This window comes from Lepidochelys kempii, chromosome 10, assembly GCF_965140265.1.
Source record: "Lepidochelys kempii isolate rLepKem1 chromosome 10, rLepKem1.hap2, whole genome shotgun sequence".
Taxonomy (NCBI): domain Eukaryota; kingdom Metazoa; phylum Chordata; order Testudines; family Cheloniidae; genus Lepidochelys; species Lepidochelys kempii.
The window spans coordinates 36,013,432-36,040,395 of record NC_133265.1 but is presented as its reverse complement, the minus strand read 5'-3'; the positions used below and the strand labels follow the sequence as shown (position 1 = coordinate 36,040,395).

The 26,964-nt window shown below is 51.2% G+C and overlaps 1 protein-coding gene and 1 non-coding gene across 3 annotated transcripts; both read left to right on the top strand.

The window, feature by feature from the left end:
- The first annotated feature begins 11,080 nt into the window (after positions 1-11,080).
- Positions 11,081-11,151, top strand: TRNAG-CCC (transfer RNA glycine (anticodon CCC)). Its single transcript has one exon. It is a non-coding gene; the product is annotated as a tRNA-Gly (tRNA).
- A 561-nt stretch (positions 11,152-11,712) lies between these two features.
- Positions 11,713-26,059, top strand: METTL26 (methyltransferase like 26). Of its 2 annotated transcripts, XM_073362868.1 has the most exons (6): positions 11,715-12,026; positions 20,842-21,004; positions 21,906-21,965; positions 22,700-22,767; positions 24,004-24,082; positions 24,855-26,059. In XM_073362868.1, exons 1-6 carry the CDS (start codon positions 11,830-11,832, stop codon positions 24,900-24,902), a joined length of 615 nt encoding a protein of 204 aa, XP_073218969.1. In that variant the 5' UTR covers positions 11,715-11,829; the 3' UTR covers positions 24,903-26,059. The 2 variants fall into 2 exon arrangements, with proteins under 2 accessions (XP_073218971.1, XP_073218969.1); XM_073362870.1 differs by lacking the exon at positions 21,906-21,965 and having other exon boundaries at positions 11,713-12,026.
- Positions 26,060-26,964: the final 905 nt, after the last annotated feature.

The following is a 26,964-nucleotide window of genomic DNA, read 5'->3' as shown; positions in this document are numbered from 1 at the left end:
GCCCGGTGAGTGTGGCCAGGGAGCAGGGTGTGAGGCAGTGGGTCTCTGGAGGTGTGTGTGGGGCTGCTGGCCAGTGCGGGGTCTCTTTGGGTTCGGTGGGGGAGGTCTGTGTATTGGGATGCTGGGCAGTGGGGGGTCTGAGTGGGGTGGTGGTGGGCTGTGGGGAAGTGCAAGGGCAGTAGTGGTGTGGCTGTGTATGGGGGTGTGCTGGGCAGGGGTGGTGGTGTGCAGGCCACTGTGCATTTGTGGTGGAGGTCTGTGTGGGGGGCTGCTGGGCATAGCAGTTCCGGGGGCCGCTGGGCATAGGAAGTCGGGGCTGTGTGGCACGGCATGGGCCCACCCCCAACGGGAAGGGGCATACTGGCAGCACAGAGCTGGGCAGGCCAGTGTGTGTCTGGCAACTGCCAGTTTGTATACAGTGCCCTTGCACTGGGCTGGGTGGAGTGGGGCCAGCCCCACCATGCTATGCCCCATTGCCCCTGGCTGGCCCTGTACTTTGAGGACTGACCTCCCCACACCATACTCCTTTGCCCCCATGGGGGCCCACAAATATGTTTGGCACCAGGCCCACAAAAGGTTAATCCGGCCCTGGACATGCCCATAGACAAGCTGGATGACTTGGGGCAAGTCTCCTTGGCCCAGAGCCTCAAAGGTATCTAGGCATTAAAATCAATGGGAATCAAATGCCGAAATAATTCTAAGGATCTGAGTGTTGGTCTATCTGTGCCTCACTGCCTTATCACCCTCACAGGTGTTGCCCGGCTAAAATCCACTAATGAGTGTGAGGTGCTCAGACCCTACAGCAAAGAGGCCAGGTAAGTACATAGCTACGGAAAAACTGGAGCATCTGGGTAGGGGCTGGAGGCAGGGTGGGGTTGGACAAAACTCCCTACAAAGCTTGCTCCACCAGGCCGTCGCGGCAGGGAGAAGGTGCAAGCGGGCTGACTCCATTTGTTTTTTGGGGAGGGAGGTGGTGAGTTTTCATCCATCTTGTTAGGAATTGTTGGTTTAATTTGATGCCCGGACACCCGGGGGTGCCTCCCCAACACACCACAAGAGTGGGGAAGAAACAGCCCCATGCTGATGGCTAAAATAGACAGTACCCATTGCTCTGTGTGTGTTTAGATGGTACATTGCCAACTGTTGCAAAGTACAGAAGGTAGCCGCTTACCACATCACACCCAGCACTCAATCCCCATTGGGGCGGTGGACGGCCGGGGGGAGGGCAGCTTTGTCCAGGGTAGCCTTTGGAGGTCCCAGGCTAGTCCATAATGCAAAGGGATCAATAAAGAAGAATGAGAAGTTGGCACCTGGGCATATGAAATACCATCACATTAGGAACATGGCTCAGTGAGAGCTCAGTGTGTTCTCTTGAGCCAGACACCAAGAAGAAGGCCAGAAACAGGCCGGAGACTGCTGGGGATTACAAACCTTCCCCACCAGAAATGCACCAAGGAGACGTCAGACCAAATCGATGATATAACAGAGCTGGCAAAGTGAGAGTGGAACAGCAAAGAGTTAGTCTGTGGCCCTGATCCTGTGTATTCTACATCTCTGCTCCTCCAGGCCACGCCCCGCTCTGCGCTGTAATGGAAGTTGAACACATTTGGTATCTCCCAGGAGGCACTCTGCTCCCCCAGAGGCAGGCCCTAACACGACATAGAGTTAAAAACATCTCTGCTGATTTTCCTCACTAAGGGCACTGTGACATACTATACCTTGGGGGAGCATCTTGTAACCCCCATATTCCTCATTTATATATAATTGTGATATTGCATATAAAGCAGGCCATGTGAGCTATCAGGGGAAGGTTATGATCTGCTGAAAGTCATTTTTCTATCTAAATATGTATATCATTAATGCGTATGAAGTTATGAGAATTGGGTTGTATGGTTGTCATTAAAATATTCTGTGGGTTTGGGAGCCACCCAGATACTAGCTCTCCAGAGACAATGAAAAGGGAGGTAATCTGAACAGCAGACATCACCAGTCATTGTCCAGCAAGGGAGCTACAATTCAATGACTTACCTGCATAACGCCACTCCAGGGGAATTGCTCAACCTTGCTGGGGACTCAGCAATGCCCACCAGACATGCCTGGACTTGTATTCTCCAAGCACATGGACTGAGGGTATAAAACAGAACACAGGGGGCCCATGCTTCACCTTTCTCCTTCCCCAATCTATGCTGCAAGCAACAAAGACACTCAGAAGAAGACTGAAGACTCCAACAGAGGAGACAGGCCCAGGTTTAAGGGAAAAACCTGTATATTAAGGATTGCAATATCCAGTGGGGTGAGAAAAACTGCTTAATAGATGTTGCCCAGTCTAATAGGGTTGAGAGTTGAAACTGCATGCCTATTTTTTATTTTCTTTTGGTAACTACCCTGACTTTTTGCCTGTGACTTATAATCTCTTAAAATCTATCTTTTGTAGTCAATACATTTTTTTTACTGTTTTGCTTTACCAGTGAGTTTGTACAGAGCATGTGGTAAATCTGCTCAGATTTGCAAAAGTTGGTGTATATCCACTTTCCATTGATGAAGAGATGAACCAATTAATACATTTGCACTGCTCATCTTGAGCAGTGCAAGATGGTATATTCCTGAGGTACAGTTCTGGGAGCTGGGGGAATCTGGCTGCTGCCTTTCCCAGTGTGATTCGTGAGTGGCTCTGGGAGCATTCACACAACCTAGCTGGGTGAGGGGCTCCACATGCTGTTGTGCTAAGTGATAACAGGGCCTGGAGGGGTTTGCTGCTTGTCACTAGCAAAGCATTGTGAGAGACAGCCCAAGATAGTACAGTGGTCCCACAGTCCCAGGTTGCACCCCGGGAACCCCATCACAGGCACAATACTGCACCCAGCCAGTGGGAGCCCTGGCTGTGGGAAGTCAGTGCAAGCAGATTTGGGGCCCATATAGAGTTAGGGATTGTAGGTTCCCGTGCCACAGCTGCTGATAGCAACACCACCAAGGTATAATGTTCCTACCCGCCCTGCTCAGCTCTAGGGGTCAGTGATGGCATCACCTGTTGCCAGGGCTTGACAGATAGGGGAAGGTGGAACTGAGGGGTAAAGCGGCAGACTGAAATCCAGAACTCCTGGGTTCTCTTCCTGCCACTGACTCCCAAACTGATCTTTAGCAAGTCACTTAATTCATCTGTGCCTCAGTTTCCCAATAAAAGCATGCTTGTTTGGTAAGCTGTTCTGAGCTCCTTGCAGGGAGGAGCTGTGCAAGGCCCTCCATCTTAACCATTAAACAGTTACTTTTAACAGCTGGACTGCTAGTTTGCTCAGGCCATAGCCCACCACGCTGTCTCCTGCTTTCCTTGTGTCTCCCCCATTTGTCTGTGTCCACCTGGGGGCTCAGCTTTCTGTGTGTCCTGGGTGTGCACAGCACCTAGCACAATGGGGTCCCAGACCAATGCAAATCATAAACAATAATAACATATGCCTGCTCTCATCCTTTTAGAGCCTTCCTGTTTGTCCCTTACTCACTGGGGACCTTAAGCCTTTTTTGCTAAATGCATTAAAAAAGGGAATCCACAGCACAGAATCTATTTAAAAAAAATTATTATGATTATTTGCACGAAATGTTCCAAGGTTCATGCTCCACCGGCCTGGCCTATTTGCACTAGCAGCTGTCATTGCCACAGTGAGATTCCCCTGCCTCTGGGCCAGAGGTGACAAGTGTTTGCTGAGGAAGGCTCCTCAAGGGAGTCAGGAAGGTTCTGTCTATTTGCTTAGGAGCTGTAGCTTTCCATACTGCACCCATTGCAGCTAAAGGCCTGGCTGGTGTCTTGTGTCTGCCCTGGGGCTGTGGCAAAAAGTTAAACCAGTTCAAATGAGGTTTCACTTAACTGTGCAGTGCCTGTTCATCACTGTGTAATTCCACTGGCTTCAGTGGAGCGATACCAGGGATACTGGCTCTGTGTCTGTAGGAAAGGCCCAGTCCTGCACCCATTGAGCCAGATGATTCATCGTTGGCCTGCCCCCGTGCAGTGACGTACATCGGTGGGTGTGAAATGCTCCTTCCCCACAGGATTACATTTTGGTTGCGGTGGCTCCCACAAAGTGCCAGGTGCTTTCCAGACAGGAACAGGTGACCATTGCCTCAGCTTAACGACAGATAGGGAGATGGAGGTCAGGAAAACAGAACAACAAAGAGGTAATTTTTTTTATACATATCAGTGAGATTCCTGGTAGGCAGCAAGCACTGCAGAAGGGAGTCTGGCTTAAACATTGCCAGCGTGGGGGCTTGGCAGGTGAGCCCAGGAAGGCGAGGCCAGGCAAGGAGATGATGGTTGTTTGAGAAAGTGACATGATCAGGAATAGAGATAATAGGCAATAATAACGTGCAATAGTTCTCTAGTATCCTGGGACCAACACAGCTACAGCTACACTGCATACAAGATCAGCACTGTGGATGGAGTGAGGGACAACCAGAGAGGATAACGGGAGGGGCAGAGCTATGGATAGCCTGGAAGGAGGTGACAAATAGTTTACATTTGAGGGGACAGCAGGCGGAGCTGTAGCTCACGAAAGCTTATGCTCTAATAAATTGGTTAGTCTCTAAGGTGCCACAAGTACTCCTTTTCTTTTTGCGAATACAGACTAACACGGCTGTTACTCTGAAACCTGTCAAGGAGGGGAGTGACCTGATCACTTCCATGGGCTGGGAGCAAGAAGGCACGGGGCAATTCCCCAAGAGACTGGGGTGGCTGCAGAAATGTTGGCAGAGCAGGATGTGGCCTGGGAGGAGCAGAGATGAGTGGACAAGGTAGAGAGAGCCTGAAAGGAGCAGAGAAGGACAACACAAGTGTCTTTTCCAAATTCCTGGTACAATTGACAGTACTGGTACGATCCACAGTGAGGGGTTTGGCCGCATGTGAGATGACATGGCCAGAGGCATGTGCATGCTCGCACCACGGCTGTTAATATGGGGAGAGTTCCACGCTGCCGACACAGTGTAATGGCAACGAGAGGGTCAGAACCCCCTAACTGCGTAACACAGCTGCACCACCTCCTTGGAACCAGACCCATCCAATGTCACACCATCTCCTGCTGGCTCAGACAGGTGCAAATTGCCTGGCCTGATGTGCAGCTGGTGGGAACCCTCATGTTTGAAAGCAATGGCGTAAGTAGAAAGAGTGGCTGGAGGAGGGTCTGATCCAATGACCCCCTTCCTCCAAGGTGCTAGGCTGCATCTGCCCACAGAGACCCCACATGCAGACATCAGCAAAACGTTAGCAGAGAAATGTTGACTCTGCAGATTTAGAGTTATCATATTTCAAATTCCCAAATAGAGGACACTGCCGGGGGGAGGAGGAGCTGAAGAGGGTGTGTGTGTGGGGGTACAGTTTCTATGGCAATACCATACCATGCCACCTTTACTTCTGCCCTGCTACAGAGTGGCAGACCTGCCTTCAGAGCTGGGCACCCAGCCACCAGCCGCCACTTTCTGGCCACCCAGCTCTGAAGGCAAAGAAAAAGGACGAGCAAGGAAAAATCATGGACATTTGTTTGTATTTTAAAAATCCGCCCGGATGGAGATTGGAGGACCCAAAACCAGGCTATGTCGGGGAAAACCCGGACGTAGGATAACCCTACTCAAACCACCCCATCATGGACTGAGAGAGCAGCAGGCTGCGGCGCTGAGCTTCCAATGTGCTGTGGGGGGCAGTGCTCGACCCCCGGCTCTGCCCCAGACCCCGCCTCTACTTCCCCCCTCCCCCCAAAACCCCACCCCATCTCTTCCCGCCCCCACCCGCCCCCACTCCCATGCTGCCCCGTTCCACCCCCTACCGCGAGTGTGCCATGTCCTCGCTCCTTCCTTCTCCCCCAAGCCTCCTGCATGCCGTGGAACAGCTGATCGGGGAGGGAGGGGGAGGCAGTGATCTGCGGGGCCCACTGGTGGGAGGCATTGTGGGGTGGGGGACAGCTGATGGGGGGCTGGCGGGTTTTTTCCGCATGGGTGCTTCAGCCCCAGAGCACCCATGGAGTCAGCACCTACGCTAGTAGTGGTGGGAGCATCAGGAAGCCAGGCAGCTCTTTGGCTCCAAGCTCCGCTGAGCCATTCGCCTCGGCCCTGACAGGGCCAGTGTTAGGGAGTAGCAAGCCGGGCAGTTGTCCCGGGCCCCATGCCACAGTGGGGCCCCACAAAACTAAGGTGCTTGGGCTTCAGTCCTGGATGGGGGGCTCAGGCTTCGGCTTTCTGCCCTGGGCCCCAGCGAGTCTAATGCTGGCCCTGGGCCCTGAGCTTGGGCTGGTTTGATTTACTTGTGCCTCAGTCACTGAGCACAAACCACCAGCTGCTGTATCTGAGCCAAGCCAGGCACCTCATGCTGCATGTGGGCTAAACTCCCCAGCTAGGGTTGCCAGCCCTCCAGGATCATCCTGGAGTCCCCAGGAATTAAAGATTAATCTTTAATGAAAGGTTATGCCATGTGATGAAACCTCCAGGAATACGTCCAACCAAAAGTGGCAACCCAATCCCCATGTAGAAAGGAGATGGCAGTGGGGCACAGATGTTTGCAATGGACAGGAGCATAGCAGCACCGTTAGCTTGGTGGCATCTTAACACTCTGTGCCATGAAAGAACAAGACCCGTCTGGCTTTATGCCTTTCAGGAGCTGTGACAATCTCAGCTCCTAAGGGAGGGTGATGGTCACCCAAGCCACTTGTGGGCTCAGGCTTTGCATCAAAGGAGGAGGAGGATGGAAGAAAACTTGCCACTCAGCTGTAGGATCCAGACCAAAAGTGAGCATCAGTTCTGTGGAGAGTGGAGGGTCTAGACAGGAGGAGGCACCTGAAAAATACACTTGGCAGAGTGGTGGGACAGTGGTTGTTGGCGAAGGGCCAACAATTTTGTCCAGCATTAAAAAAATTCTCTGCGCCCCAAGAAGCATGAAATGCTGACCTGCCACTCCCTGAAGCAAAACTCTCCCCTGCTTCAAGGGGCCAGATTCACCGTTCCTCTGCCCTTTGTGCTGTGATTGACACCAGGGCAAAGTCCTCTCCTTGGCAGTGGGAGTTAGGATTTCAGCTGTCTCATCTAGAGCTGTGAAAGTTGGCGGGGGGAGAAAAAACTTTGGGAAAAAATGTTTTTCCCCTTGAGGCCATATATGGAAATTTGGGGGGAAATTGAAAAGAAACTCTTATGTGAAATATTTTCTCTTAGAATTACCAATGAAAGAAGAAGGCAAAACTTGTGCTATGCTAGCATTTCCGAGAATACATTAGCAACTGTGACAGGTAGCAGTTGTGTTAGTCTGTATCCGCAAAAAGAAAAGGAGGACTTGTGGCATCTTAGAGACGAACAGTCTCTAAGGTGCCACAAGTCCTCCTTTTCTATTAGCAACTGTGTAAGTTATATTATACTGGTCATAGGATGGCTGATTTTATCTACAGTTATGACACTTACCGTCTATGTGACGATAATGCACTGTTAAAGAGTCTAGTGATGTTGTAAGGTGCCATTCTCTGAGAGTGAGGCTTCAACAGAATGGTCCCTGCCACTCGGGAACAGCCTGGATCTTTAAATACCTGGTGCTGCTTTTAGAGCAGGAACAATTCTTAAACAGTGCAACCATTTGTGCTAGGAATCAAACCGCAGCCCAGCTCTCCCTAGGACCAACACACCCTGGTTCAACAATATTCTCATCAAAGCTGTTGTCAGGATCGATGGCCCTGCAAGCCATTATATTTCACTCCAAGGCCAGGACAGATAAACATCCGGCTCATGGGAGACATGCATCATGCTGCAGAGGTTTGAAAGGTCAGGGTGGCCACACGGCGGGTGTGTTAGAAGACAGAATCCAACATTTTCCACTTGGCCACACACCTAGACCCTCCAGGGGGGAATCTGTACTGAATGTCGGATGCTATAGAGTGGTGTTTCTCAAACTTTTGTGACTGGTGACTCCTTTCACATAGCAAGCCTCTAAGTGCAACCTCACCTTGTAAATTAAAAACACTTTTTAATATATTTAACACCATTATAAATGCTGGGAGCAAAGCGGGGTTTGGGGTGGAGGCTGACAGCTCACAACCCCCCTCCACTCCAAACCCCACTTTGCTTCCAGCATTTATAATGGGGTTAAATATATTAAAAAGTGTTTTTAATTTATAAGGCGGGGTTGCACTTAGAGGCTTGCTATGAGAAAGGGGTCCCGACCCCCAGTTTGAGAACCCCTGCTGTAGAGGTCTGCTCCTTGACAGCCTTTCTATTTACTCCAATGGGTTTTACATTGGGCTCTCCCTGCTTAGGTTAGCTAGAACCTATTGCAGGGCCATCATGCAAGCTAAACTCCAGCCAGCACACCTTTCACACGCTGCTCCCAGGACATGGTCTGCAGTGACACCAGATGCCTTCTGAGCAGCTGCCCATTATGTGGATCACTTTACTATTCCAGTGTATTATGCTGGGCTGTTAAAAAGCACATGTCATGTTTTCCAGCTACCTCTGTAGATCCAGAGACACCCTCCCCAAAGCTGTAGCCCTGCCAGTGCCACTCTTGCAAGGGTCAACTCCTCATGCATGCCAGCAGAGAGCATTCTGGGTAAAAAAAAACCCCACTTCTTCCAGAATGCCCTCTGCTCTGCCCGAGTGCCTGCCGCAGCACTACAAAAGCAAAGGAAAAGCTGAGCTAAGGAGAGGTTTGCATCCTCTCTCATCCCCTCTGTCTAATCCACCCATTTGTCTGCACATTATCGATGGCATGGAATTGTTGTTCCTTTGGGCCACAATTGTTAGCCAGTATTGAGGGCCTTGCAGGGTTGTTTCCATTACAGTTAGTGTGAGAAATTGATGACACAAGGCAGGTATAATCTTGATGGACTCTTGTTTATTTACAAAGAATGTCCACAACATCCTGTTTCCCTGAACGCAGTAGAAACAAAATGCAGCAGGCAGTTTCTTTGTCCAGAAATCTCAAGGTCTGCCCCTCCAGCGAGCACTGTGCCCAAGAAGCCCTTTGCTTCTTCTCAGAGTCACACTCACAACTGCTTCTCCTGGCTTTTGGCATCCAACGCACACAGCCTGCAACCCCTGTTAATCTACCTGGGTTAGCTCTGGCCAGCCATGAGGCTTAGTGCCAAGGGTGGCTGCCACCAAAGTCTGCAGCTATCTTTACTATATAACAGGACTTGATTTGTTCCTTCTGCCAAACTTGAAAGAGGGGGTGGCAGGGTCTGTGATTATCTCTGGACCCAAGACTCACTCACTGGCAGGCAGCCATTAGCACCTTTCGGCATAACAGTATCAAAGTGAGCTGGCCAGATGCCTCAGATATATTGTCAAAAGCCTAAAACTTCAAATGATCACGTAAGGACTTGGTGCCATTGACAAGCACAGGGCATGTGAAAAAGAGGGTCGATGGGAAAGGAGCAAAGGGGATGATGGTCCCTCACCCACCAATGTCAAATGTTCTCATCCTATGTTCTCAGTAAAAAGAAATAAGTATTGGCTTACATTTTCTCATGCACATCAGAATGTTAATTACACCGAGGTACTCGAGATGGCCCATCACATCACTCAGCTTAATGTCAGTATTCCTCCTTTAAAGAACAGCATATATAGCAGTTAGACCAGCACGAAAGAGAAGAGGATAGTTTGTTTCTGACCCATGTGTTACTATCTAAAGTAAGCATTGAGTGCAGATTGCCACCTTGCTGAAGCAAATACTGTGAAATTATTACTTTAATATAATTAATTTGTAATAAATATGCAGAAAAGAAAGAAATAGGGTTCAGAAAAGAGCTACCAGAATGAATCAAGGTCTGAAAAACCTCAGCTAAAGAATAAATCAATTTAGTTTCTTGAAGAAATGGTTAAGAAGTGGCTTGATCATGGCTGACAAGTACCTATGTGGGGTAGACATTTCTCATAGCTGGGGGGCGGGGGGGAAGCATAACAAGGCCCAGCGCTTAGAACCTGAAGCTGGACAAATTCTGGCTAGAAGTAAAATGCAGGTTGTTAACAGTACGGATAATTAACCATTGGAACAACTTAGCTGGGAGTGCTGGATTTCAGTCATTAAATCAATCTCACTTGCAATCCTTAAAAGTTTAAATCAAGACTGGATGGCTTTATAAAAGATACGTTCTCGCTGAAACAGCAATGATGGGCTTCATGCAGAAATTACTGAAGTGGGCAAGATTTGCTGACTGTGCTGTGCAAGAAGTCAGCCTAGATTATCACAATGGTCCCTGCTGGCCTTTGAATCTTGAAATATGAATTTAATCATATTGCATATTGTGGCGGTGAGCTGTTTATACTCAGCCACTTAGCTCACAGTGCATTTCCCAATCTATCAAACCCTTCAGTTACAGACAACAAACACTTCCACCTTAAATTGTTCATTCTAAGTGACATTGCATTTTTTCCCCCCTGAACATTAAAAGTTCGGTGAAACTTTTGGTAAATGCTCTGCTAGTCATCTAGCATTCCTTCTCCTGCAGCACTGGATGGCTACTGCCCTCCTCCGCTCCAGAGATGGCTGCATTTTATGGGCAGCCTTTCTGTATAGCAGAGTCTATAAAGCACTTTGGGATCCTGCAGGATGGACGGGGCTGTAGAAATGTAAGATATATTATCAATCATGTTATTCTTCTATTAATCACGAATTATTATTGTCCCCTATTCATTATTTATCCCTTAGGAAAGACTAAAAGGCGCAGCTGTAGCTGTTGTTTGTATTTGCAATTAAGCACCTGAAGTATTTGTTTAAAATGGGGCTTTTCCCCTGTGCCAGGCATTTGAAGGGGGGGGGCAGTGACTCTGGAGCTAGTGTGGCGGCTTAAAGACCGCCACGAGAGTCAACTCCCAAGAGCTGCAAAATGCGGCAGAACTGCACAAGGGCAGGCGAGCAGCGGCTGCAAAGCGGGTAAGTACCCGTGCCGGCCACCTCAGCGCTGGGGTGTAACAGGGAGCCCCCTTGCGTCTGTATTCTCCTACACTAGCAAGGCCGTGGCCATCCCGCTGCTAATCCTCGCTAGCCCTGCAGAACAATACTGTGGCGAGCCTATAGATGGAGCTGCGTGGCATAGTATGATAGGATCGGCCAGAACCCCCGTCGCAAGGCGCGCCGCTGGTGTAGTGGTATCATGCAAGATTCCCATTCTTGCGACCCGGGTTCGATTCCCGGGCGGCGCAGGAAACCTTTTTTTTCTTCTCGGATGCCCCTCCGTGCCCGCCCTCACCCTCACCCTCAGTGCATCCAGACTGCCTGGAATCCCTCTCATCGGCTGCACCATCAGAGCCCCTCTTTAACCTGGCCCCCCTCTGAGCCCCCCTTTTATTTGTCTGTCCCCCTGGTGCCTCCCCGTGTTACTCGTGTTGCCAGCCACCAGCAGCACGGGGGTGCGGGAGTCTGCGGGGGGCATTGCCCCCTCTCCCCTCCTTGTGGGGCATGATCCCCTTTTTCCTTTGTGGGGCTGTCATTTCAAGCAAGGGCTGGAGAGCTCCCCCTGCAGACCCGGAGCGGGGCAGGATTATGTCCCTCCCTTTAGGGGCATTTGCACGAACCCCCCCCCCGCGCCCCCTTTATGACCCCCCATCATCTTCCCATGAGAAATTGGCTACGGTCACTTTAAGGTGGGGGGCGGGACAGGGAACCTGGACTGGTGCATTCTGGGATTTGTTGTCTCTTTCCTCTGCCCTTGCCGCGACCTTTCCTGGGATGCCGCACTCTCCGGGACTACAACTCCCAGCATGCCTTGCGCGCTCCGGCCGTCTCCCGCTCTGGGCTCCGCCGCCGCGGCGTGGAGCCGAGGCGCTTTCCCGGCGCTGGGGCTGCGGCGGTGGCGGCTCCCGGGGCCCGCTCCCCGCAGCATGATCGTGGCAGCGGCGGCGGAGCGGAACAAGGAGCCCATCCTGCGGGTGCTGCGGGACTACGTGAGCCCCGGCGCGGCCGAGGTGCGGCTGCTGGAGGTGGCCTCGGGCTCGGGGCAGCACGCGGTGCACTGCGCCCGGGCGCTGCCCAGCCTGCTCTGGCAGCCCTCCGACGTGGACCCCAAGTGCCTCGAGAGGTGGGGGCGCGCTGCCGGCGGGGCCCGCCGCCTCCGAGCCCGGGGGCGTGTTAGAGGGGGACCCCCGGGTGTGGGTGTCAGGGGCCTGGCCCGGGTGTCCGGCGAGTCCAGGGCCGCTCGTGGTGGCGATCGCCTCGGCACCCGGCGAGGGACGCTTCGCGCCCAGATTGGTTCAGTACCGCCGGGCTGTTGTTCATTGACCAGTCTCTGTTCGGCTGCCCCCTGCCCGGCCTCGCCTGCAGCAAGAGTTACCACGATTGTCTTTGCGTTAACGCATCTCCCATGGTCTAACGCGAGCCCTGCCATCCAGGGCGGGTCTGCGGAGTTGGTGGCGGGGTTGCTCATGTGACAGCTCTGTGACTCCACTCCTGTGGATTTCTGGTCTGATCCAGGCTTAATTGCATCCGGAAACCAGACCCATAAAGATCCCGGCTCTGGGTGAGTCCCTTTGCTTGGCAGTAGAGGTGGCTATTGGAGCTCGGCTTCTTGTCTGATTTTAAGTTTTTTGTTGTTGTTTTACCTTTTGCATTTTTGACTAACTTATCCCCTTCTCGGGGATATGCTTACTAAGGAAACAAATCTAAACCAACCCCAGAAACCAGTCAGGAAGATTTCTGGGCATTGCTCTGACTCTATTCCAAATCAAAACAATAGAATATATTTCAGGATGCTTGCAGTCAAAATCCCCATCCCGTTCACAGTCTTCACAGATCAATCTCAATAATGTAACTAATTACATTGAGAGGTTTAGCCTAGTAGTCAGAACACAGATCTGGGAGCCAGGAGCTCGTAGATCCGCATTGGCAGGCAAGTCCCTTGGGCTAAGATTTTCAAAAGCTGCTACTGATTTTTGCCTGCCTGGACTGAGAAACTCTGAGCCTGTTTTTTCAGGTGTCACATGGGGCACCCAAAACCTGTGGCCACTTAACCAAAAAAAGTTGATATTGATCCTGTTGTCCCCATTTTTCCCCCTGTAAAATGGAGGTCTATTTACTCATGTCCCTCTGGTGTTCTGAAGTGTCATGAGATGAAGCATGCAAAGTGCACCAAATATGAAAAAAGCCAAATGTTCTCATTTTAGTGGAAGATGGACCCTGATTTCCCCATGAGTGTTACCTTCATAACAATACTAGACTAACAAAGTGCGCTTGCAAACAATAACTTGTTACACTGCATTAAGCAGAAAATTGCAGCATTCTCACCCCACCCCACCTCCAGGGCTCACTGCATTGCTGCTATGGCTAGGGTGAACAGCAGGCTCCACTAGGGTGGCTTTGACCTTGTCACTCCTGAGCGTTGCACCCTCCACTTTTTAATGCGTGCTCTCCTTGCTCAGTGGAGTGGGGAGTGTGATGAAAATGTGCTGCCAAGCTGCATGAAGATCTAGTTGGCAACCACCTAGTACTACTGCGTCATTTGAGGAGTGTGGTCTAATAGGTAGAGCACTGGATTGGGACTTAAGAGAGCTGGGGTCTGTTCCTGACTCTGCCACTGATCTCATGGGTGATCTTGGGCAAATCACTTCACCCATCTGTGGCTCAGTTTCCCTATCTGTAAAATGGGAATAATGAGTTAAGGCCCAATCAGTGCAAAGTAGAGCAGAAGAGTTACTTCTTGTGTCTTGCTTACAAAGCTCCTGCTAATACATTCCAGAATGTTTGCTTTTTGTGCAACAGTGTTGCACTGACTCATGTTTATGTAAGTGGGGGAATGGTCCCGCTATTGTGGGGAACTTTCCTGGCTTCTGCACTACGTGGGTGAAATGGGCTAGCGGAAGGACCTGAGTCCTTGCTCCCACTTCCTTTACCTAGTGGCCTCCCTGCCCTTGAGGACTCCCCTTCCACTCTCCTGTCTGGCAGAGTCCTTGAAACCCCAACAAGGCTGGGCCCAGGATTCCTGGGGGGCTCGACCCCCCCCCCAACCTTGCTGTGGTCACCTAGGACAGGGACTACAGTGTCCCAACTCTGGGGTACTCTCTCTGCACTGGACACTTCCCTGACTCACTGATCATTACATGCAATTTAAAGCAAATACAATTTATTTAATCAGCAATTAATTTAAAAAGAATAAGGGAAAATGGGAAAGGTTAAAGGAAACACATCACCCCACTCTGTGGCAGGGAACATCACAAACAGTGTCTCTGGAATGTCAGGGCAGTTCACAGTCTGTTCCTTGTAGGTCCCAGACCTTCTTCTCAGGCCCTGGCTGTGCCGCAGGGATGCTGCGGGTTGGACACTTGCTCTGGTGGCGGCCACACACCTCTGGGCTTTGGGTGGTGGGACCCTTCTTCCTAACGTCAGCCCCCCGTCGGGTTAAGATCCCCTTCCCAGTCTGGCCTGCAAGGACCCTTGGCTGTGGGTGTCTTTCTGTGCTGGGCCCTTTGCCCAGGGCCCCCCCTTGGCTGGCCCCAGTTGCTCACCGCACCCGGCTCCAGACTGCTCCAGCCCCAGCCCCACTATTCTAGCTCTGGTTCCACTCCGCCTCAGTACTGATGCTGCTGCTCTGCCTCCAGCCCCTTGGGCTGCTTCTCTGGCCCCTCTGGCTCTGTGGCTGCAGCCCTGCTCCCAGCACAGAATCTGCCCTCTCTGGGCTATGTCTCTGGCTCTGTGGCTGCAGCCCTGCTCCCAGCACGGGATTTGCTCTCCCTGGACTCTCTCTCTGGCTCTGTGGCTGCAGCTCTGCTCCCAGCACGGGATCTGCTCTCTCCTTAGCTCGACCCCACTCTGCCTGTCTGACACAGGGCGATTCCAGCTCACATGAAGGACGGGACCTTTTTGACCCCCTGACTCGGTCATTTTCCTGTCTGCCCTGTCAGTCAGGCTGGAGCATTGGCCTCTCCCTGCTGCCCTTGGGGACTGTCAGTCTCAGGGTCCTGGTTTCCTATCGACCCCTTCCCCTTCCTTTTGGTACTGGGACCTAGCCAACCAAAAACCCTCACTGAGTTTTAGTAAGGGGCCAACAGTCCCCTTATTTGTGCTGGAAATGGCCCACCTGATGATCACTTTAGATAAGCTATTACCAGCAGGACAGTGGGGTGGGAAGAGGTATTGTTTCATATTCTCTGTGTATATATAAAGTCTGCTGCAGTTTCCACGGCATGCATCCGATGAAGTGAGCTGTAGCTCACGAAAGCTCATGCTCAAATAAATTGTTTAGTCGCTAAGGTGCCACAAGTACTCCTTTTCTTTTTACATTTACCTTGTGATCCACTATGACACACCCAGATCCCTTTCCAATTTACATTCGGGAAAAGAATGTTTGAAAATGCACTTTAGGAAATTGTTTCTCTTCACCCTTCTGCCAAATCTCCTCTGAAACCCTTAACACACCGGCCTGGTTCACCTTCCCTCTCACCAGCACTGGTTGTCGGTTTAAAAGTGCACATCTTGAAGCCTATGCATGGAACTTGGCCATTTTAAATGTCTTGGTACTGGTTTAAACTCTCTCCTCACTTCCAGCCAGCCTGCTCTTGATTGAAATTCCGGGTCTGTCAGAATTGGAGTTACCAGGCTTTGAAGTTTCCCCGTTGCCATGGCTGCGATGGGAGATTTGCATGCTCCTTTTCGGTCTGTGCCCTCTTGTCTAGACAGTCTCAGCCTGGTGACTGGCTTTGGCAGTCCTAGTGTCTGTGCTGGAACAGCTGCTTGGGGAATGGAGGGACCCTGCTGTGTGTTTGGGAAAAATCCTGCCTCCCTGTTACTGGTATCAGACCAAGCACAGACCTGAGTCTGTTCAGGATTGGCTTCTCCGCTGCTTTTGTGGTGCAGTGCCTCGTTGCTGTGAATCAGTGGCTGGAAGGCCCGTGTCTGGGCTGTCGGAGAGTGTGGGGCTAGGGTCTCCTGTGTGTTTGTAACCTGCAGTGCGGGGGCTCTGTGTCTGCCTCTTGCTGCCAGGCTCGGGAAAAGACACAGAAGACCTGATTCACCATCACCCTGCACCTGTTACAGGGTTGTTATGTTCAAAGGGAAGATGCGCCCCCCAGGACCTTGGATTGCCCCCTCCAATTTTCACAGGTCTCTGTCTTCTGCTTTCTGCCCCGGGCCCAGCTTTGCAGGATATCACGGAATCACATCTGTATGCCAGCCCAACCTCACCCCACCCCACCTCTAGTTTTTCTGAAGAGCTGCCCCTGGCCTCAAATCTCCATTTGCACTAATGCAAAGTGGGTGTAAATTATCTGGTGTAAGTGACGACACTGGGGATAGGCCAGGGCGGCTGCCAATCAGACCATTAGGTTGTAAAACAGGCAAAGTCCTCCAGACCTCATTGACTGAGCAGGGGGGTTGGGAGGGACAGAGTGGAAAATAGGAATTAAATTTTTTAATCCCCCACCCCGCTCCGATGTGTTCCTGTTTGTCAGCACAAAGCACTGGGCTTTCCTGTACCCTCCTAGAATGGTCTATAGCAAAGACACTCTTGGGGTTAAAGGACTGGCTTGGGAAGATGGGCTTTGCCACAGGCTCCCTTTGGGCCCTGGCCAGTGTCCCATAATCTCTCTGTGTCCCTTCTGTAAGATAGGACAAGAATCGTTCTTCCATCAGTCATCTCTATTTAGACTGTAAGCTCTTTGGTGCTATGGTGTGTGTACAGCACCTGGCACAATGGGCCCTCAACCTTGATCAGGGCCTCAAAGTGCTGTCATACTACAAATAGGATTGACTGCGATGCTCAACCCCTTGTGTAGCTGTTCTGTCTCTCCTGATGCAGAGGGCTGGGATGTGTTCCCATTTAAAAGGTGATCTAGCAAGTGATGGTCTAAAATTGACTTGCTCTTAGTGTCTATTCAGTGAGCTAAATAGCTGGATATGGCTATGCATTTCTTTGCAGTTTTGGTACACGTCTCCTCTAAAGAGGACCCCTCTCCTGCTGTCAGAGGGCAACTGATGTGCTCATCTTGAGAGCCTCTAGGTTTGCCCCATAAGAAGTTGAGATCGGAGTGTCTTCAGCAGTAGCCCCTTGATTCTGGAAATGACTCGATTTAATCATGGATTTCTCCATAAAGGTGCATTCTTGTGGGTTGTTATAACCTTAATACATATTCTTCACAACTCAGAGATAGATGTAGGTTTAATTTTTACACACTATACATTTTTAAAGTGATTTATTTTGAACACTTTTCAGATTAGTTTTACAGCTATATCGGAAAATGAATGATTATTTGGTTATTTCATTTACCAAAGGTAATTGAAGCAGATATTTATGAAGTCATTGGGAGGTGAATAATATTTGGAAGATTTTCTTGCCATGCTATATTAGGAGAACATCACCAGACAGACATTTAAATTGTTTTATTTAACTAAACCAACAATGTTATGTATTCAACAGCAAATCTATAGTATTTTAGCAAAATAAGCATATGAATTTTTTAATTCAGTTAAACATTCAATGTTTTTAAAATCATGTTTGTTTTTGTTAAAATTTATTTTAATTAAAATAGTTAAATGAATTTAAAAAAACCCAACAAATTAAATAGACTGTGTCAGCCTGGTCACCATGAGAAACTTGGCTTCTGCAGCTAACTCAGTCGTCTTCACCTTCATTTTTCTGTTTGTTCGTAATCTGGAAAAGAAAAACAAGTTTCCCTGCTTTGTCAGGTTCCAGATGATTTCTCAGTTTGGAATGAATTAGTCAAAAGGAAGAAAATATTCTTTCTATACTGGCAGAAGAAGCTACTGTTGTTAAAAGTGAGATCTCTTCAACAGTCTCTGAATCCAAGTGCTTAAGTGACTTCCACCAGTTCACTGGTGTGACTTTCTTTAAAACATCAGCAAACATATATTTCTTGAATGGTTCACCCTTAGCTCTGAAGTTTATTACGGTTGGCATTATGGCAGGATGGTTGCTGGATGTCCATGTCGTAGCCAACTCCTCTTCTTCAGCACTTAAGGTTTGACCCTCGTACCGAGTATTGAGAATATTTGTAAGAAAATGAGCTGGAGTTAGTGCTTGTCCCATTCAGTTTTTTTTAATGCTTGTCATTTAACTCTTTCATTGCATATTTCTCTTTTGAAGATCTCACTCAGTTCCTTCCAAATTTCAACAGCATCAGCAGTAAAACAGCTATTTCCCTGCGTTTTGTTCAAGGCTACAGAAATAGGCTTCAGGATACTCAGCATGTGTTCAATATTTCTCTTAAGCCCCATGTTGAGAACATTGGCTGTGACTGTGCCATCTATTTTTTCACGATTTTGTTCACAAACTGTCATCAGATTAGGCCAGTTCTTGATCTAGTGCTCAAAACAGTCCACTGCTGAGTTCCATCGCACGTCTTGTGAGAGAGTTAGCTTGGTTCCTCCCACTTTATTCAGAGCAGCTGCTGCAAAATGGTTGTTACGGAAGTATTTTGCAATTTCAACATTAGCCTTTATTTCTGGAACACTGAAGTCTTTGGCTAGGAGGTGCATCAAATGAGCACTGCATTCCTTAAAGAAATATGAAATTAAAAAAGTTTTCCAACCTGAAGATCCTGCATGTTCAGACATGTTCCTTTCTTCATCATCATCAACGCAGCTTCCTCCTGAGAAGGGTCACTTTTCATGATGTTGTTTCATTCAGGCAACCAGGCCCTGCATTTCTTTGTTGCACTGTTTGCATTTTGCATGCATGCCACAGGTAGAGGAACTTCATTAAAATATTCCCAAACCGGGTCTGTTTTACGGCCTGCTGCCATTATAGGTTTTTCCTTCCAGTGAGAACGGTATGGTAGATCTCAAATCAATGAAGGCTACACTCAGAAAGACCTCAAGGCTTCTGGAATATGCTGCTCAAACAGTTTCACTTTTGTTTCTGCTGCCTGTCCCTCCCTTCTCACATTTATCTCCAGACTTCTTCTCCTTGTCCAGATCTATTCTGCCTCCAACAATCTTCTATTCATTGAACTTTTTGAAACTTTGCACTTTTAGAGAGGTAAGGATTGACTCTGTGTGTACACAAATGTGCAGAGGGACAATAGGGTTGAGGTATATTATTTCTCACCTCTATATATTTATTGATTTAAAAACCTTTTTGCTGTTAACAAGCATGGTATCTCTGGAGACACAAATCCACAGTTCAAGAACTGCAAAACTAAGCATCTCTGATGGTATCTTATAGACTGAGCACAGAGTCCCATTGGGTAGACAGAAAGATTAACCTAAATAATCTATATAGAAGCCCCTGGAACCCCATAAGACTGGGTCCCTAATCCATGAACTGTTGGAACTCCTTTACAAAACTTTTCTTAAACATGACATGAATATATTGTCTCATACTATAGAATTAGAATTTATAATCCCTATTCCATGATGAGATCTCTTTGAGCTATAATGTATCTTAATTAAAACTATCTTTAGATCAGATTTTTTTGATAAAATGCTTTTTGAGGAAAAACTATTTTTTAATCTTTTTTTTAAAATCATTGTTTTTTATCCACCCTGGTTCTCCCCTTAAGCTGTATTCACATCTTATCAGTGGTGAGACCTTTCATTATGTTATCAGATGCATCTGCTATAAATCAGCAACCTGCTTCCAGAAGGAGGTTTTCACTGCTCCTGCCAGGCCAGCCTGGCTCTGGGAAAGAGATCTGGTGTCTGTGCTGCTGTGTGCATCGGAATTGATAACAGGATCCCAAGGATGCACACACCAGCAAGAACTCAGCTTGACTCTCAGAGGCCAGGCTGAGAGTGCAGGGCTGTCGGGTAGAAAAAACATTATTTCACTCATAGGCCTATGCGGGCCATTGAGCCACAAATGCAGGGACCCCGGATGCTCTTTTAAGAGATGCATTTCAGCACTGGTAGCATATCTTGCATTTTGAAATTACTTAATTTTGCAAAGCATTCCTCACAACACCCTGAAGAAGTTGCTAATTACATCATCTGATGCCCCCTTCTACATACAAACAGGTTTTCTGTTACTGTAGTGATTGAAGGCCCCAATCAAGATCAGGGCTCAGTTGTGTTAGGCGCAGGACACTTGCACAGTAAGAGTCCCTGCCCCAAAACAAGACCGAGGAGTTCAACCCCACCTTTAGAGTGCCTTGGGTGTGGGGTGGTTTTCAGAGGCACTGAGCTGCTGCAGTTTAATCATTAACTTCAGCAGGAGATTGCGGTGCCCAGAGTCTCTGGAAATCTGCCCCTTCGATTATCCCATATTGGAAACCCAAAATGTGAGGAACTCTGTCAGAGGCCCCTTTTTAAAACAGAGGAAGTGATCTGCCCGCAGCTGCTGCGGGAGGGGCTGGGGTGCAGTTTCCACGGCAGTCCACCCTGGATTTAATAGGCTACACTTTCCGAGCAGGATTATGAAAGAGTGACCTGAATGGGAGGCTGGAAGGAGATCTCCGCTTTAACCTGGGGGCCTGGAGGAGGCTCTGACTATGGTGAAGGGGGAGAGAGCTGCTGTTCTTCAGCTTAATAACAGCGCTTATGAGAGGGGACAGCTGGGGAAGTGGGGCCTGTTTTCCCATTCAACAGTGGGAGGGGAAGTCCATGCTGGGGAAAGGAGTCCTGGAGTGTGAAGGTCTCTAGTTATCCGACCAGCTCCAGCCCCTGCCCAAGAGCTCCTTGCTGAGCTGCAGGGTTGCTTCCCCGGTGACACCGAGGTTAGGGCTGGGATTTGTATTTGTAGAAGCACTCGGGTTTGGCCCAGCTTTGCTCCACTGACTCCAATGCTGGCCCTGGCCCAACCCCCCCCCACCCCGTGCTGGATGAGAGAAGGCAGGCACTCCCCTGGAGCAGGAGTTGCATGTGCCAGTTCTGTGGCTGGGAACAAGTACCTGTGCAGTGCTCGGGTCTGGCGTGCCCATCAAGAGGTGCTCTCCTTTCTCCCCCCACAGCATCTCTGCATTCATCGCAGCGCTGAGAGTCAGGAACGTGAGGCCACCGATTTTCCTGGACTCATCGCAGAGCTGGGAGACGTGGGGTGGCGTGAGGCCCAACACCCTGGATCTCATCGTCAACATCAATATGATGCACATCTCTGAGATGAGGTGCACTGAGGTGAGGGCCCTTTGTCTGGGGCTATGGGAATTCTCTGGACCCCGCTGGGCTGGGCAGACGGTCTCTGCACACAGAGTACAGTCACGGGCTAGCTGCCTGGCATCTCAGCTGGCCTTCCCTGGTTAGCCTTGGGTAACCAATATTCGGAAGAGCTGTGGTGCCATCTAGTGGATTATAGATGTTTATTCCTTGATTGTACCCCTGATACTGTCCCTTCTAAAGCACCTTCCTGTCCTAGATCCCAAAACACTTCACAGACATTGATGAACTCAGTCTCACTACCCCCTGGGGCAGCGCAGTGCTTTTATCCCCATTGGACAGATGGGGAAACTGAATTATGTGGCATCTGAAGTAACCTGCCTATAGTCCTCACTCCCAGTCCTGTGCGTTTAACTCCAAACCCATCCTAGAGGGACAAATTTTACTCTTTCCCATTGGTTAATCCTCAGGTGTGCAGGGTCCTATGTCAGAATGAGAGCAAATGAGCTTGAACTGATTCTAGATATCCCCCTCTCCGCCCCCATGTGGCTCCACGGCCTCAGATCGCTTACAAACCTCTGTATATGCTCACCAATGGGCTGTGATGGGGCACACAATATGTACCAGCGAACAAGCTGAGACTCCTTCTCTCAGATGCTGGGATGGGACAGGTGGAGCGATTTTTATTTTCGCATCCACTTCATAAGGGTGAGAGGGTCCCTTGTGCCATGCTGGAGCTGGCTCATGCCCAGACGCTGAGGGGCAGGGTGGGGAGGAACACGACCAGCCATGGAAATGAGGAAAGAGGTGGTCACTGGCTGCCCCCGGTGGGCACTGCAAGGAGCCCGGCCATCGCACACTTGGCATGCGTCCAATTTCTTGTGCGTGGAGGCTCCATCCTTTATTGAGTTTGTTTCCCCAGGGCTTGTTCAAAGGAGCAGGGAAGCTGCTGAAACCCAAAGCTGTTCTGATCACCTATGGGGTAAGCAATGGTCCCTTGGTGGGCACAGCCCAGCTGGACTGGGACACACTGTGTGCCTGCAGTCCAGGCAGGTGAAAGCGCCCCAAGGGCGGGTGGAGTGAGCACAGCAGGTGCTGTGTGTCTGGGTCGGGGGCTAGACTGTTTGTTAGCTGGCCCAGGCAGTGAGGGGTTAAGCTAGACCCACTAGGGGCTGGATTAGCACGCTGGGAGCTTAGTACTTCTGAAAATCTGGCCCTGAGTGTGCTGAGCCCTGGGCAGCCTCCCTTTCCAGCACAGGTGGCCCTGCTCACAGTTTCTGCTCTCTGGTTTGTACGTTTGATGGCTCCTGCAAGGTTTTACACACACGTCCTAGGCAGAACACAAGCTTCCTCCCAGCTTAGGACATGAACACTCCGCCTCCATCCCCCCCATCTCAGGAGTTTGTACCTTTGTGTGAGCACAATCCCCATCGTCCTCCCCTGCCTTACGTACACATCTGGGGTGCAGTCTGGCAGGCAGTGCCTCACCCGTACCATATTGGTCTGGGTGGTTCATGGGTCCAGGTCTGTCTGCTGACCTTGGCATGTTTCCACCTCTGCTCTCTGATTTCTCCCCCACAGTGTTTAGGAATGGGGTGAGGTGGGGGCTGGGCCCAATCCCGACCCACTGGGAAATCATGCCTGGTCTGTGGCATCAAGCTAGTGCATGCCTTGAGTTGGCTCTGTAATGAATCCCTTTACGTCCTGTCCCCTCAGCCCTACGCCGTCAACGGACAGATCAGCCCGCAGAGCAATGTGGACTTCGACTGCTCCCTGAGGCAGAGGTAGGAGAGCCTGGCTCGGGTGTAGGGAGGGAGATGGGCTGGGCCAAGGGGATCTAATGGCCCAGATGCCCTGTGGCCACAGGGGAGGCGCTCTTTGATACCAACAAGGACCCAGACCCAGCAGGCGTCTGCAGAGATTTAGGTCCCAGTTGCTTGGGAAGTGGGGCAGGGTGGGAGGAGGGCACAAATCGGCAGAGTGTACATTTCCTTCCCTCTCCCTCCCACCCCCCGTCTGTGGGACCACAGCTTCCCTTTGCATGGAAAAGGGGTGGGTAGGAGGAGCTAGGCAACACGCCCTCTCTTGTGGCCTGGAGCAGTTACCACCCAGGGTGGGGGGAGCTGAGAGAGGGACAAGCAGGAGACCCCAAGGTGCACCCAGCCAGGCACATACAGAGTCCCACAGGCCAGCTCAGGCCCCAGGGCATTGGTAGAGACAGGGTCCATGGGGGCTGAGGAACTATGGGGACTGGTAACGGGCTCAGCAGCTCTTTACCCCCCCGGTTGGCAGTTTGAATCCCGCCCAAGCTCAAACATGCAGTCGCTGGCATAGCAGGTGCAGCTTCAGCCAGAGGATGGCGCGGTGGATCTCCACCTAGGGCCCTGGCTGCGTCTCATCTCCATGGTGGGTAGTATTGCTCAGCAGAGAGGCCATGGCAAGATGGGCCATGCAAACCGAACTCCCATAGAGGGTAGCGCACCCGGGTAGGGTTGGGGTTTGCTGGGGGCAGCTTGCCCTGTGTCCATGCTGGACCTGATGCTCAGTCTTGGGGACTGTCAGTCCAGGTCCTTCCACCAGCTTAGACCCAGCCATTCCCCTGCCCCACCCCCATTCCCCATGCACCCCCACATTTCACAGGGCATGGCCTTGCAGGTGCCCTGTCATAGGCAGCATACGGCACCTTGGCTCTGATTTTCTCCTCGTGCCTTTGAGCTTGCTCCAGCCACTCACTGACCGAGGAGCTGAAAGCATTACCCACAATACCCCTCTCCCTGTGATCATCCAGCCACCACACCACAGCTGGTGCATTCTGGGGTGACTCCAGTCCTGGGCAAGAACCCCAGACAGGATCTCTTGAGGGTGACGGGATCCCTGGGGCTGCCGCTGTCCTAGCCCCCTTTGTGGGAGAGGGGCTTCTTCTGAACCCCAGAGTCCGGGAGCCCTCAGCACCGTGGGGGCCTGTTGCCATGTGGCGGGAATGATATATTTGCCAGATGTTTGGTCTCTCTCCTTGGCAGAAACCCGGCCTGGGGCCTTCGGGACACCGCTCTGCTGCAGCAGCTGGCTGAGGCCAATGGGCTGTGTCTGGAGAGGATGGTGGGTGCCTAGAGCTGCACTGTGCTGGATTCCCATATACCGAGAGGGCACATGCCTGTCTTGGATCCTGAGTGAGAGCCCAACGGGGGCCTGGGATCCCACATACAGGGGGATACTGCTAGGAGGATGGGACTGTCCACCCTTCAAAGCATGCCTTGGGGTTCCCCTGCCAGAGCTGGGCAGACCGGACTCTGTCCTTTGGCTTGGCCGAAGGTGGCACTTTTAAGGCTGCAGCACTGGGAACAGGCCCGGCTCGTGGGAGGGAATGAGAACTCAGGACCAGGCAGCACTGCACTAGGAGAATCACCGGCACTGCTGTCTGCAGAGTTCCTTCCTACGGCCAGCCGCGTTCTCTGGCCCTCATTTCCTAGCCGTGTGGGGGAAGCACAATTCCTTCTCTGCAGCGGAAACAGGAGTCCGTCCCCTCTTGGGCCCTGAGGTGGAAGGGAATAATATGAACCAGGGCCACCCTCAGTGCTCCCCCCTCCCCGATAGCAGAATCTGGTTGGTGATGGTGGATAGGGGGCTGGCCTCTTTCCAGTGCTTTTGTGGGCATGGCAGAGGTCTGGTGTGATTTGATCATAGTCCACATCATTCCCTGCAGCGCCTCCTGCTGGAGAGGCTGGGGCTGGAGTCTTCCCATTTCCCCCTCCCAAGCATCGGTGGCCTTTGGTGCTCTAGGGCTTGTACACAGCTAGCTGGAGCCAGGCTGCCTGGCAAACAGGCCTCTTGGTGCTGCCGCAGAGCTCTAACCCTGGCTTTGTGCCTCTAGGTGGACATGCCCGCGAACAACAAGTGTCTCATTTTCCGCAAGCAGTGACCTGTGGAGCCCGCCCCAGTGGCCAGCCGCCTGCTGAACCACACCCTGCTGCTTTTCAGTGTCCATAGCGCTCTGTGGGTCTTTTCGTGGAGACGCACCACTGGGATTGATACTGACCGACTTTACATGGATGCTGCTGCTAATGTGCGGTGGAGGGACTGTATTGTATGTAGCTCACGTTCCCTCCCCCCAAAGCCCCCAGGGATGAGGCCACAAAACCAGGATCTCTCTTGCAAGCTCGCCTGCACTGCTTGCTTCTACCTACCTGAGCTGATCAGGTCTTGACATCCTACAGCCGCCTATTGGCGTTCCCCAAGGGGTGAGGGAACCAGATGAGGAATAGGCCACCTGAGTGGATATGCAGCTTGGGTCACCTCTCCCACTGGGATGTAGCCTCTGCAGTCGATCCGGGTGTAGCTGTCTCTCTTGGTGACTGTTCTACAGTCCCCAGGGGCCTTGGCATCATTTTACTTATACTTCTGCAGCTGTTTGTTTTTCTCTGCTCAAGCCCTATGTTCCCTGAGCTTGAAAACGGGCAGCGCCCTTTGGCTACCTACTAAGTGGCTTGGTTTCAGGAGCTGAGCACCCACTGCTCCTATTGACTTGTGCAGGTGCAAGAGCCTCTGACCCTACGCCAGCTTATTTAGGGGCCTCGCCTCAAGTACACTGGTCCTGATATACTGCCCCTAGGAGCTGTCAGGCCTAGTCACGTGTTCCAGGGGAGCATGAAACAACCCACAGGCCAGCTCCTTGGTCAGTCTCAATGCCTCCCCCGCCCCGCCAGCGCTTCATGAATAATCCCAGGCTAGCCTGCCAAGGGGGTAATGTGAACGGGAACTAAAATATAGGGGTGGGATTTTCCCAGTGCCTGTGTGATTTAGGGCTATAGGTCCCATCACTGTTTGAAGGGAATTTGGCTCCTAAATCACATGCGCACCGTGGAGAATCTCACCCTAACTATTTTTTTTTTTTTTTAAAGTCCCCCCTGGTGCTTCTAGGCTATGTGAGGCAGGGGCTCCCTCTAGTGGCTCGAATGTGGCACTGCCTTGATTTTGGTTGGGGGGAGGGGTGGCGAGAGGAGGACCAGTTCCTCCATGGAGGCTGCTGCACGGGATCATGTGGCGTTTGGTACAATAAAGAAGTTGCTTTTGCTGGTGTCTGCATGAGGTTGGCTGGAGTGTGTGTTGCTGCAGCCCTGGTCTAACCTGGGGCTTTGTTTTTGCGGGGGGTGTCCCCTAGCTGCAGGCCACCCCCTGCCATGGCATGGCAAGTGTTCAGGGAGTGTAGCCACCCCTCCCCCCGGGGGGGGCAGGCAAAGCATTTCACTCAATCAGCCTGGCCCCCAGCCAACCTGAGGCTTACTCAAGGCCCCTGGGGTGGGAGAGAGGGGACACTGTGGCCGCTCAGAGATCATGCAGGGAGTCTCCACCATTGGCTGGCACTGCCTGGAGGTAAGAGGGGGGGATGTGGATTTTCTGGACATGCAGCAATGTTGGGGGACAACTTGGGGGTAGAGGGAGCTGGCTGCAGGCAGGGCTTCACCCCCGCTCCAGCCTGGCATCACCCCCTGTGCCCTAGTGTGGGTTTCCTGTTCTTCTGTGCAGCAGGCAGTGCGCTGTGGAAGATTATTAGCAGCTGGTGCTGTGCTGTGATCAAAGGCAGCAGGGCTGTGAGCACTGAGGGGAGCTCCAGCCACCCTCCTGGGCACTGCCTCCAGGGGACCCCAGTATGGAAGGGGGAACAAGGCCATTGCTGAGGGAGAGCAGCTAATGCAGAAGGTTCTGTCCACAGGCCATGGGTGTGAACATGCCTGGGTTGGTGCAGGGCAGCTGGCTTCTTGGGCGAGTCTGAAAGCTGCCTTATAGCCCAGCTTGGGAGCACAGGCCAAGCTGTGCTAGGGCAGCTTTATTCTTCCAGCAGCCTTGTGCTGAACTGCTGGCTACTATGGGGCTCAGCAGCCTGCTGCCTTGAGTCTGGGTCAAGCCTGGCCTAGAGCAGTAGCAATTGAAATGAGGCTCCCTCATGCTTTGAGGGTTCCTGGCTAGTGTGGCTCCATCCCAGG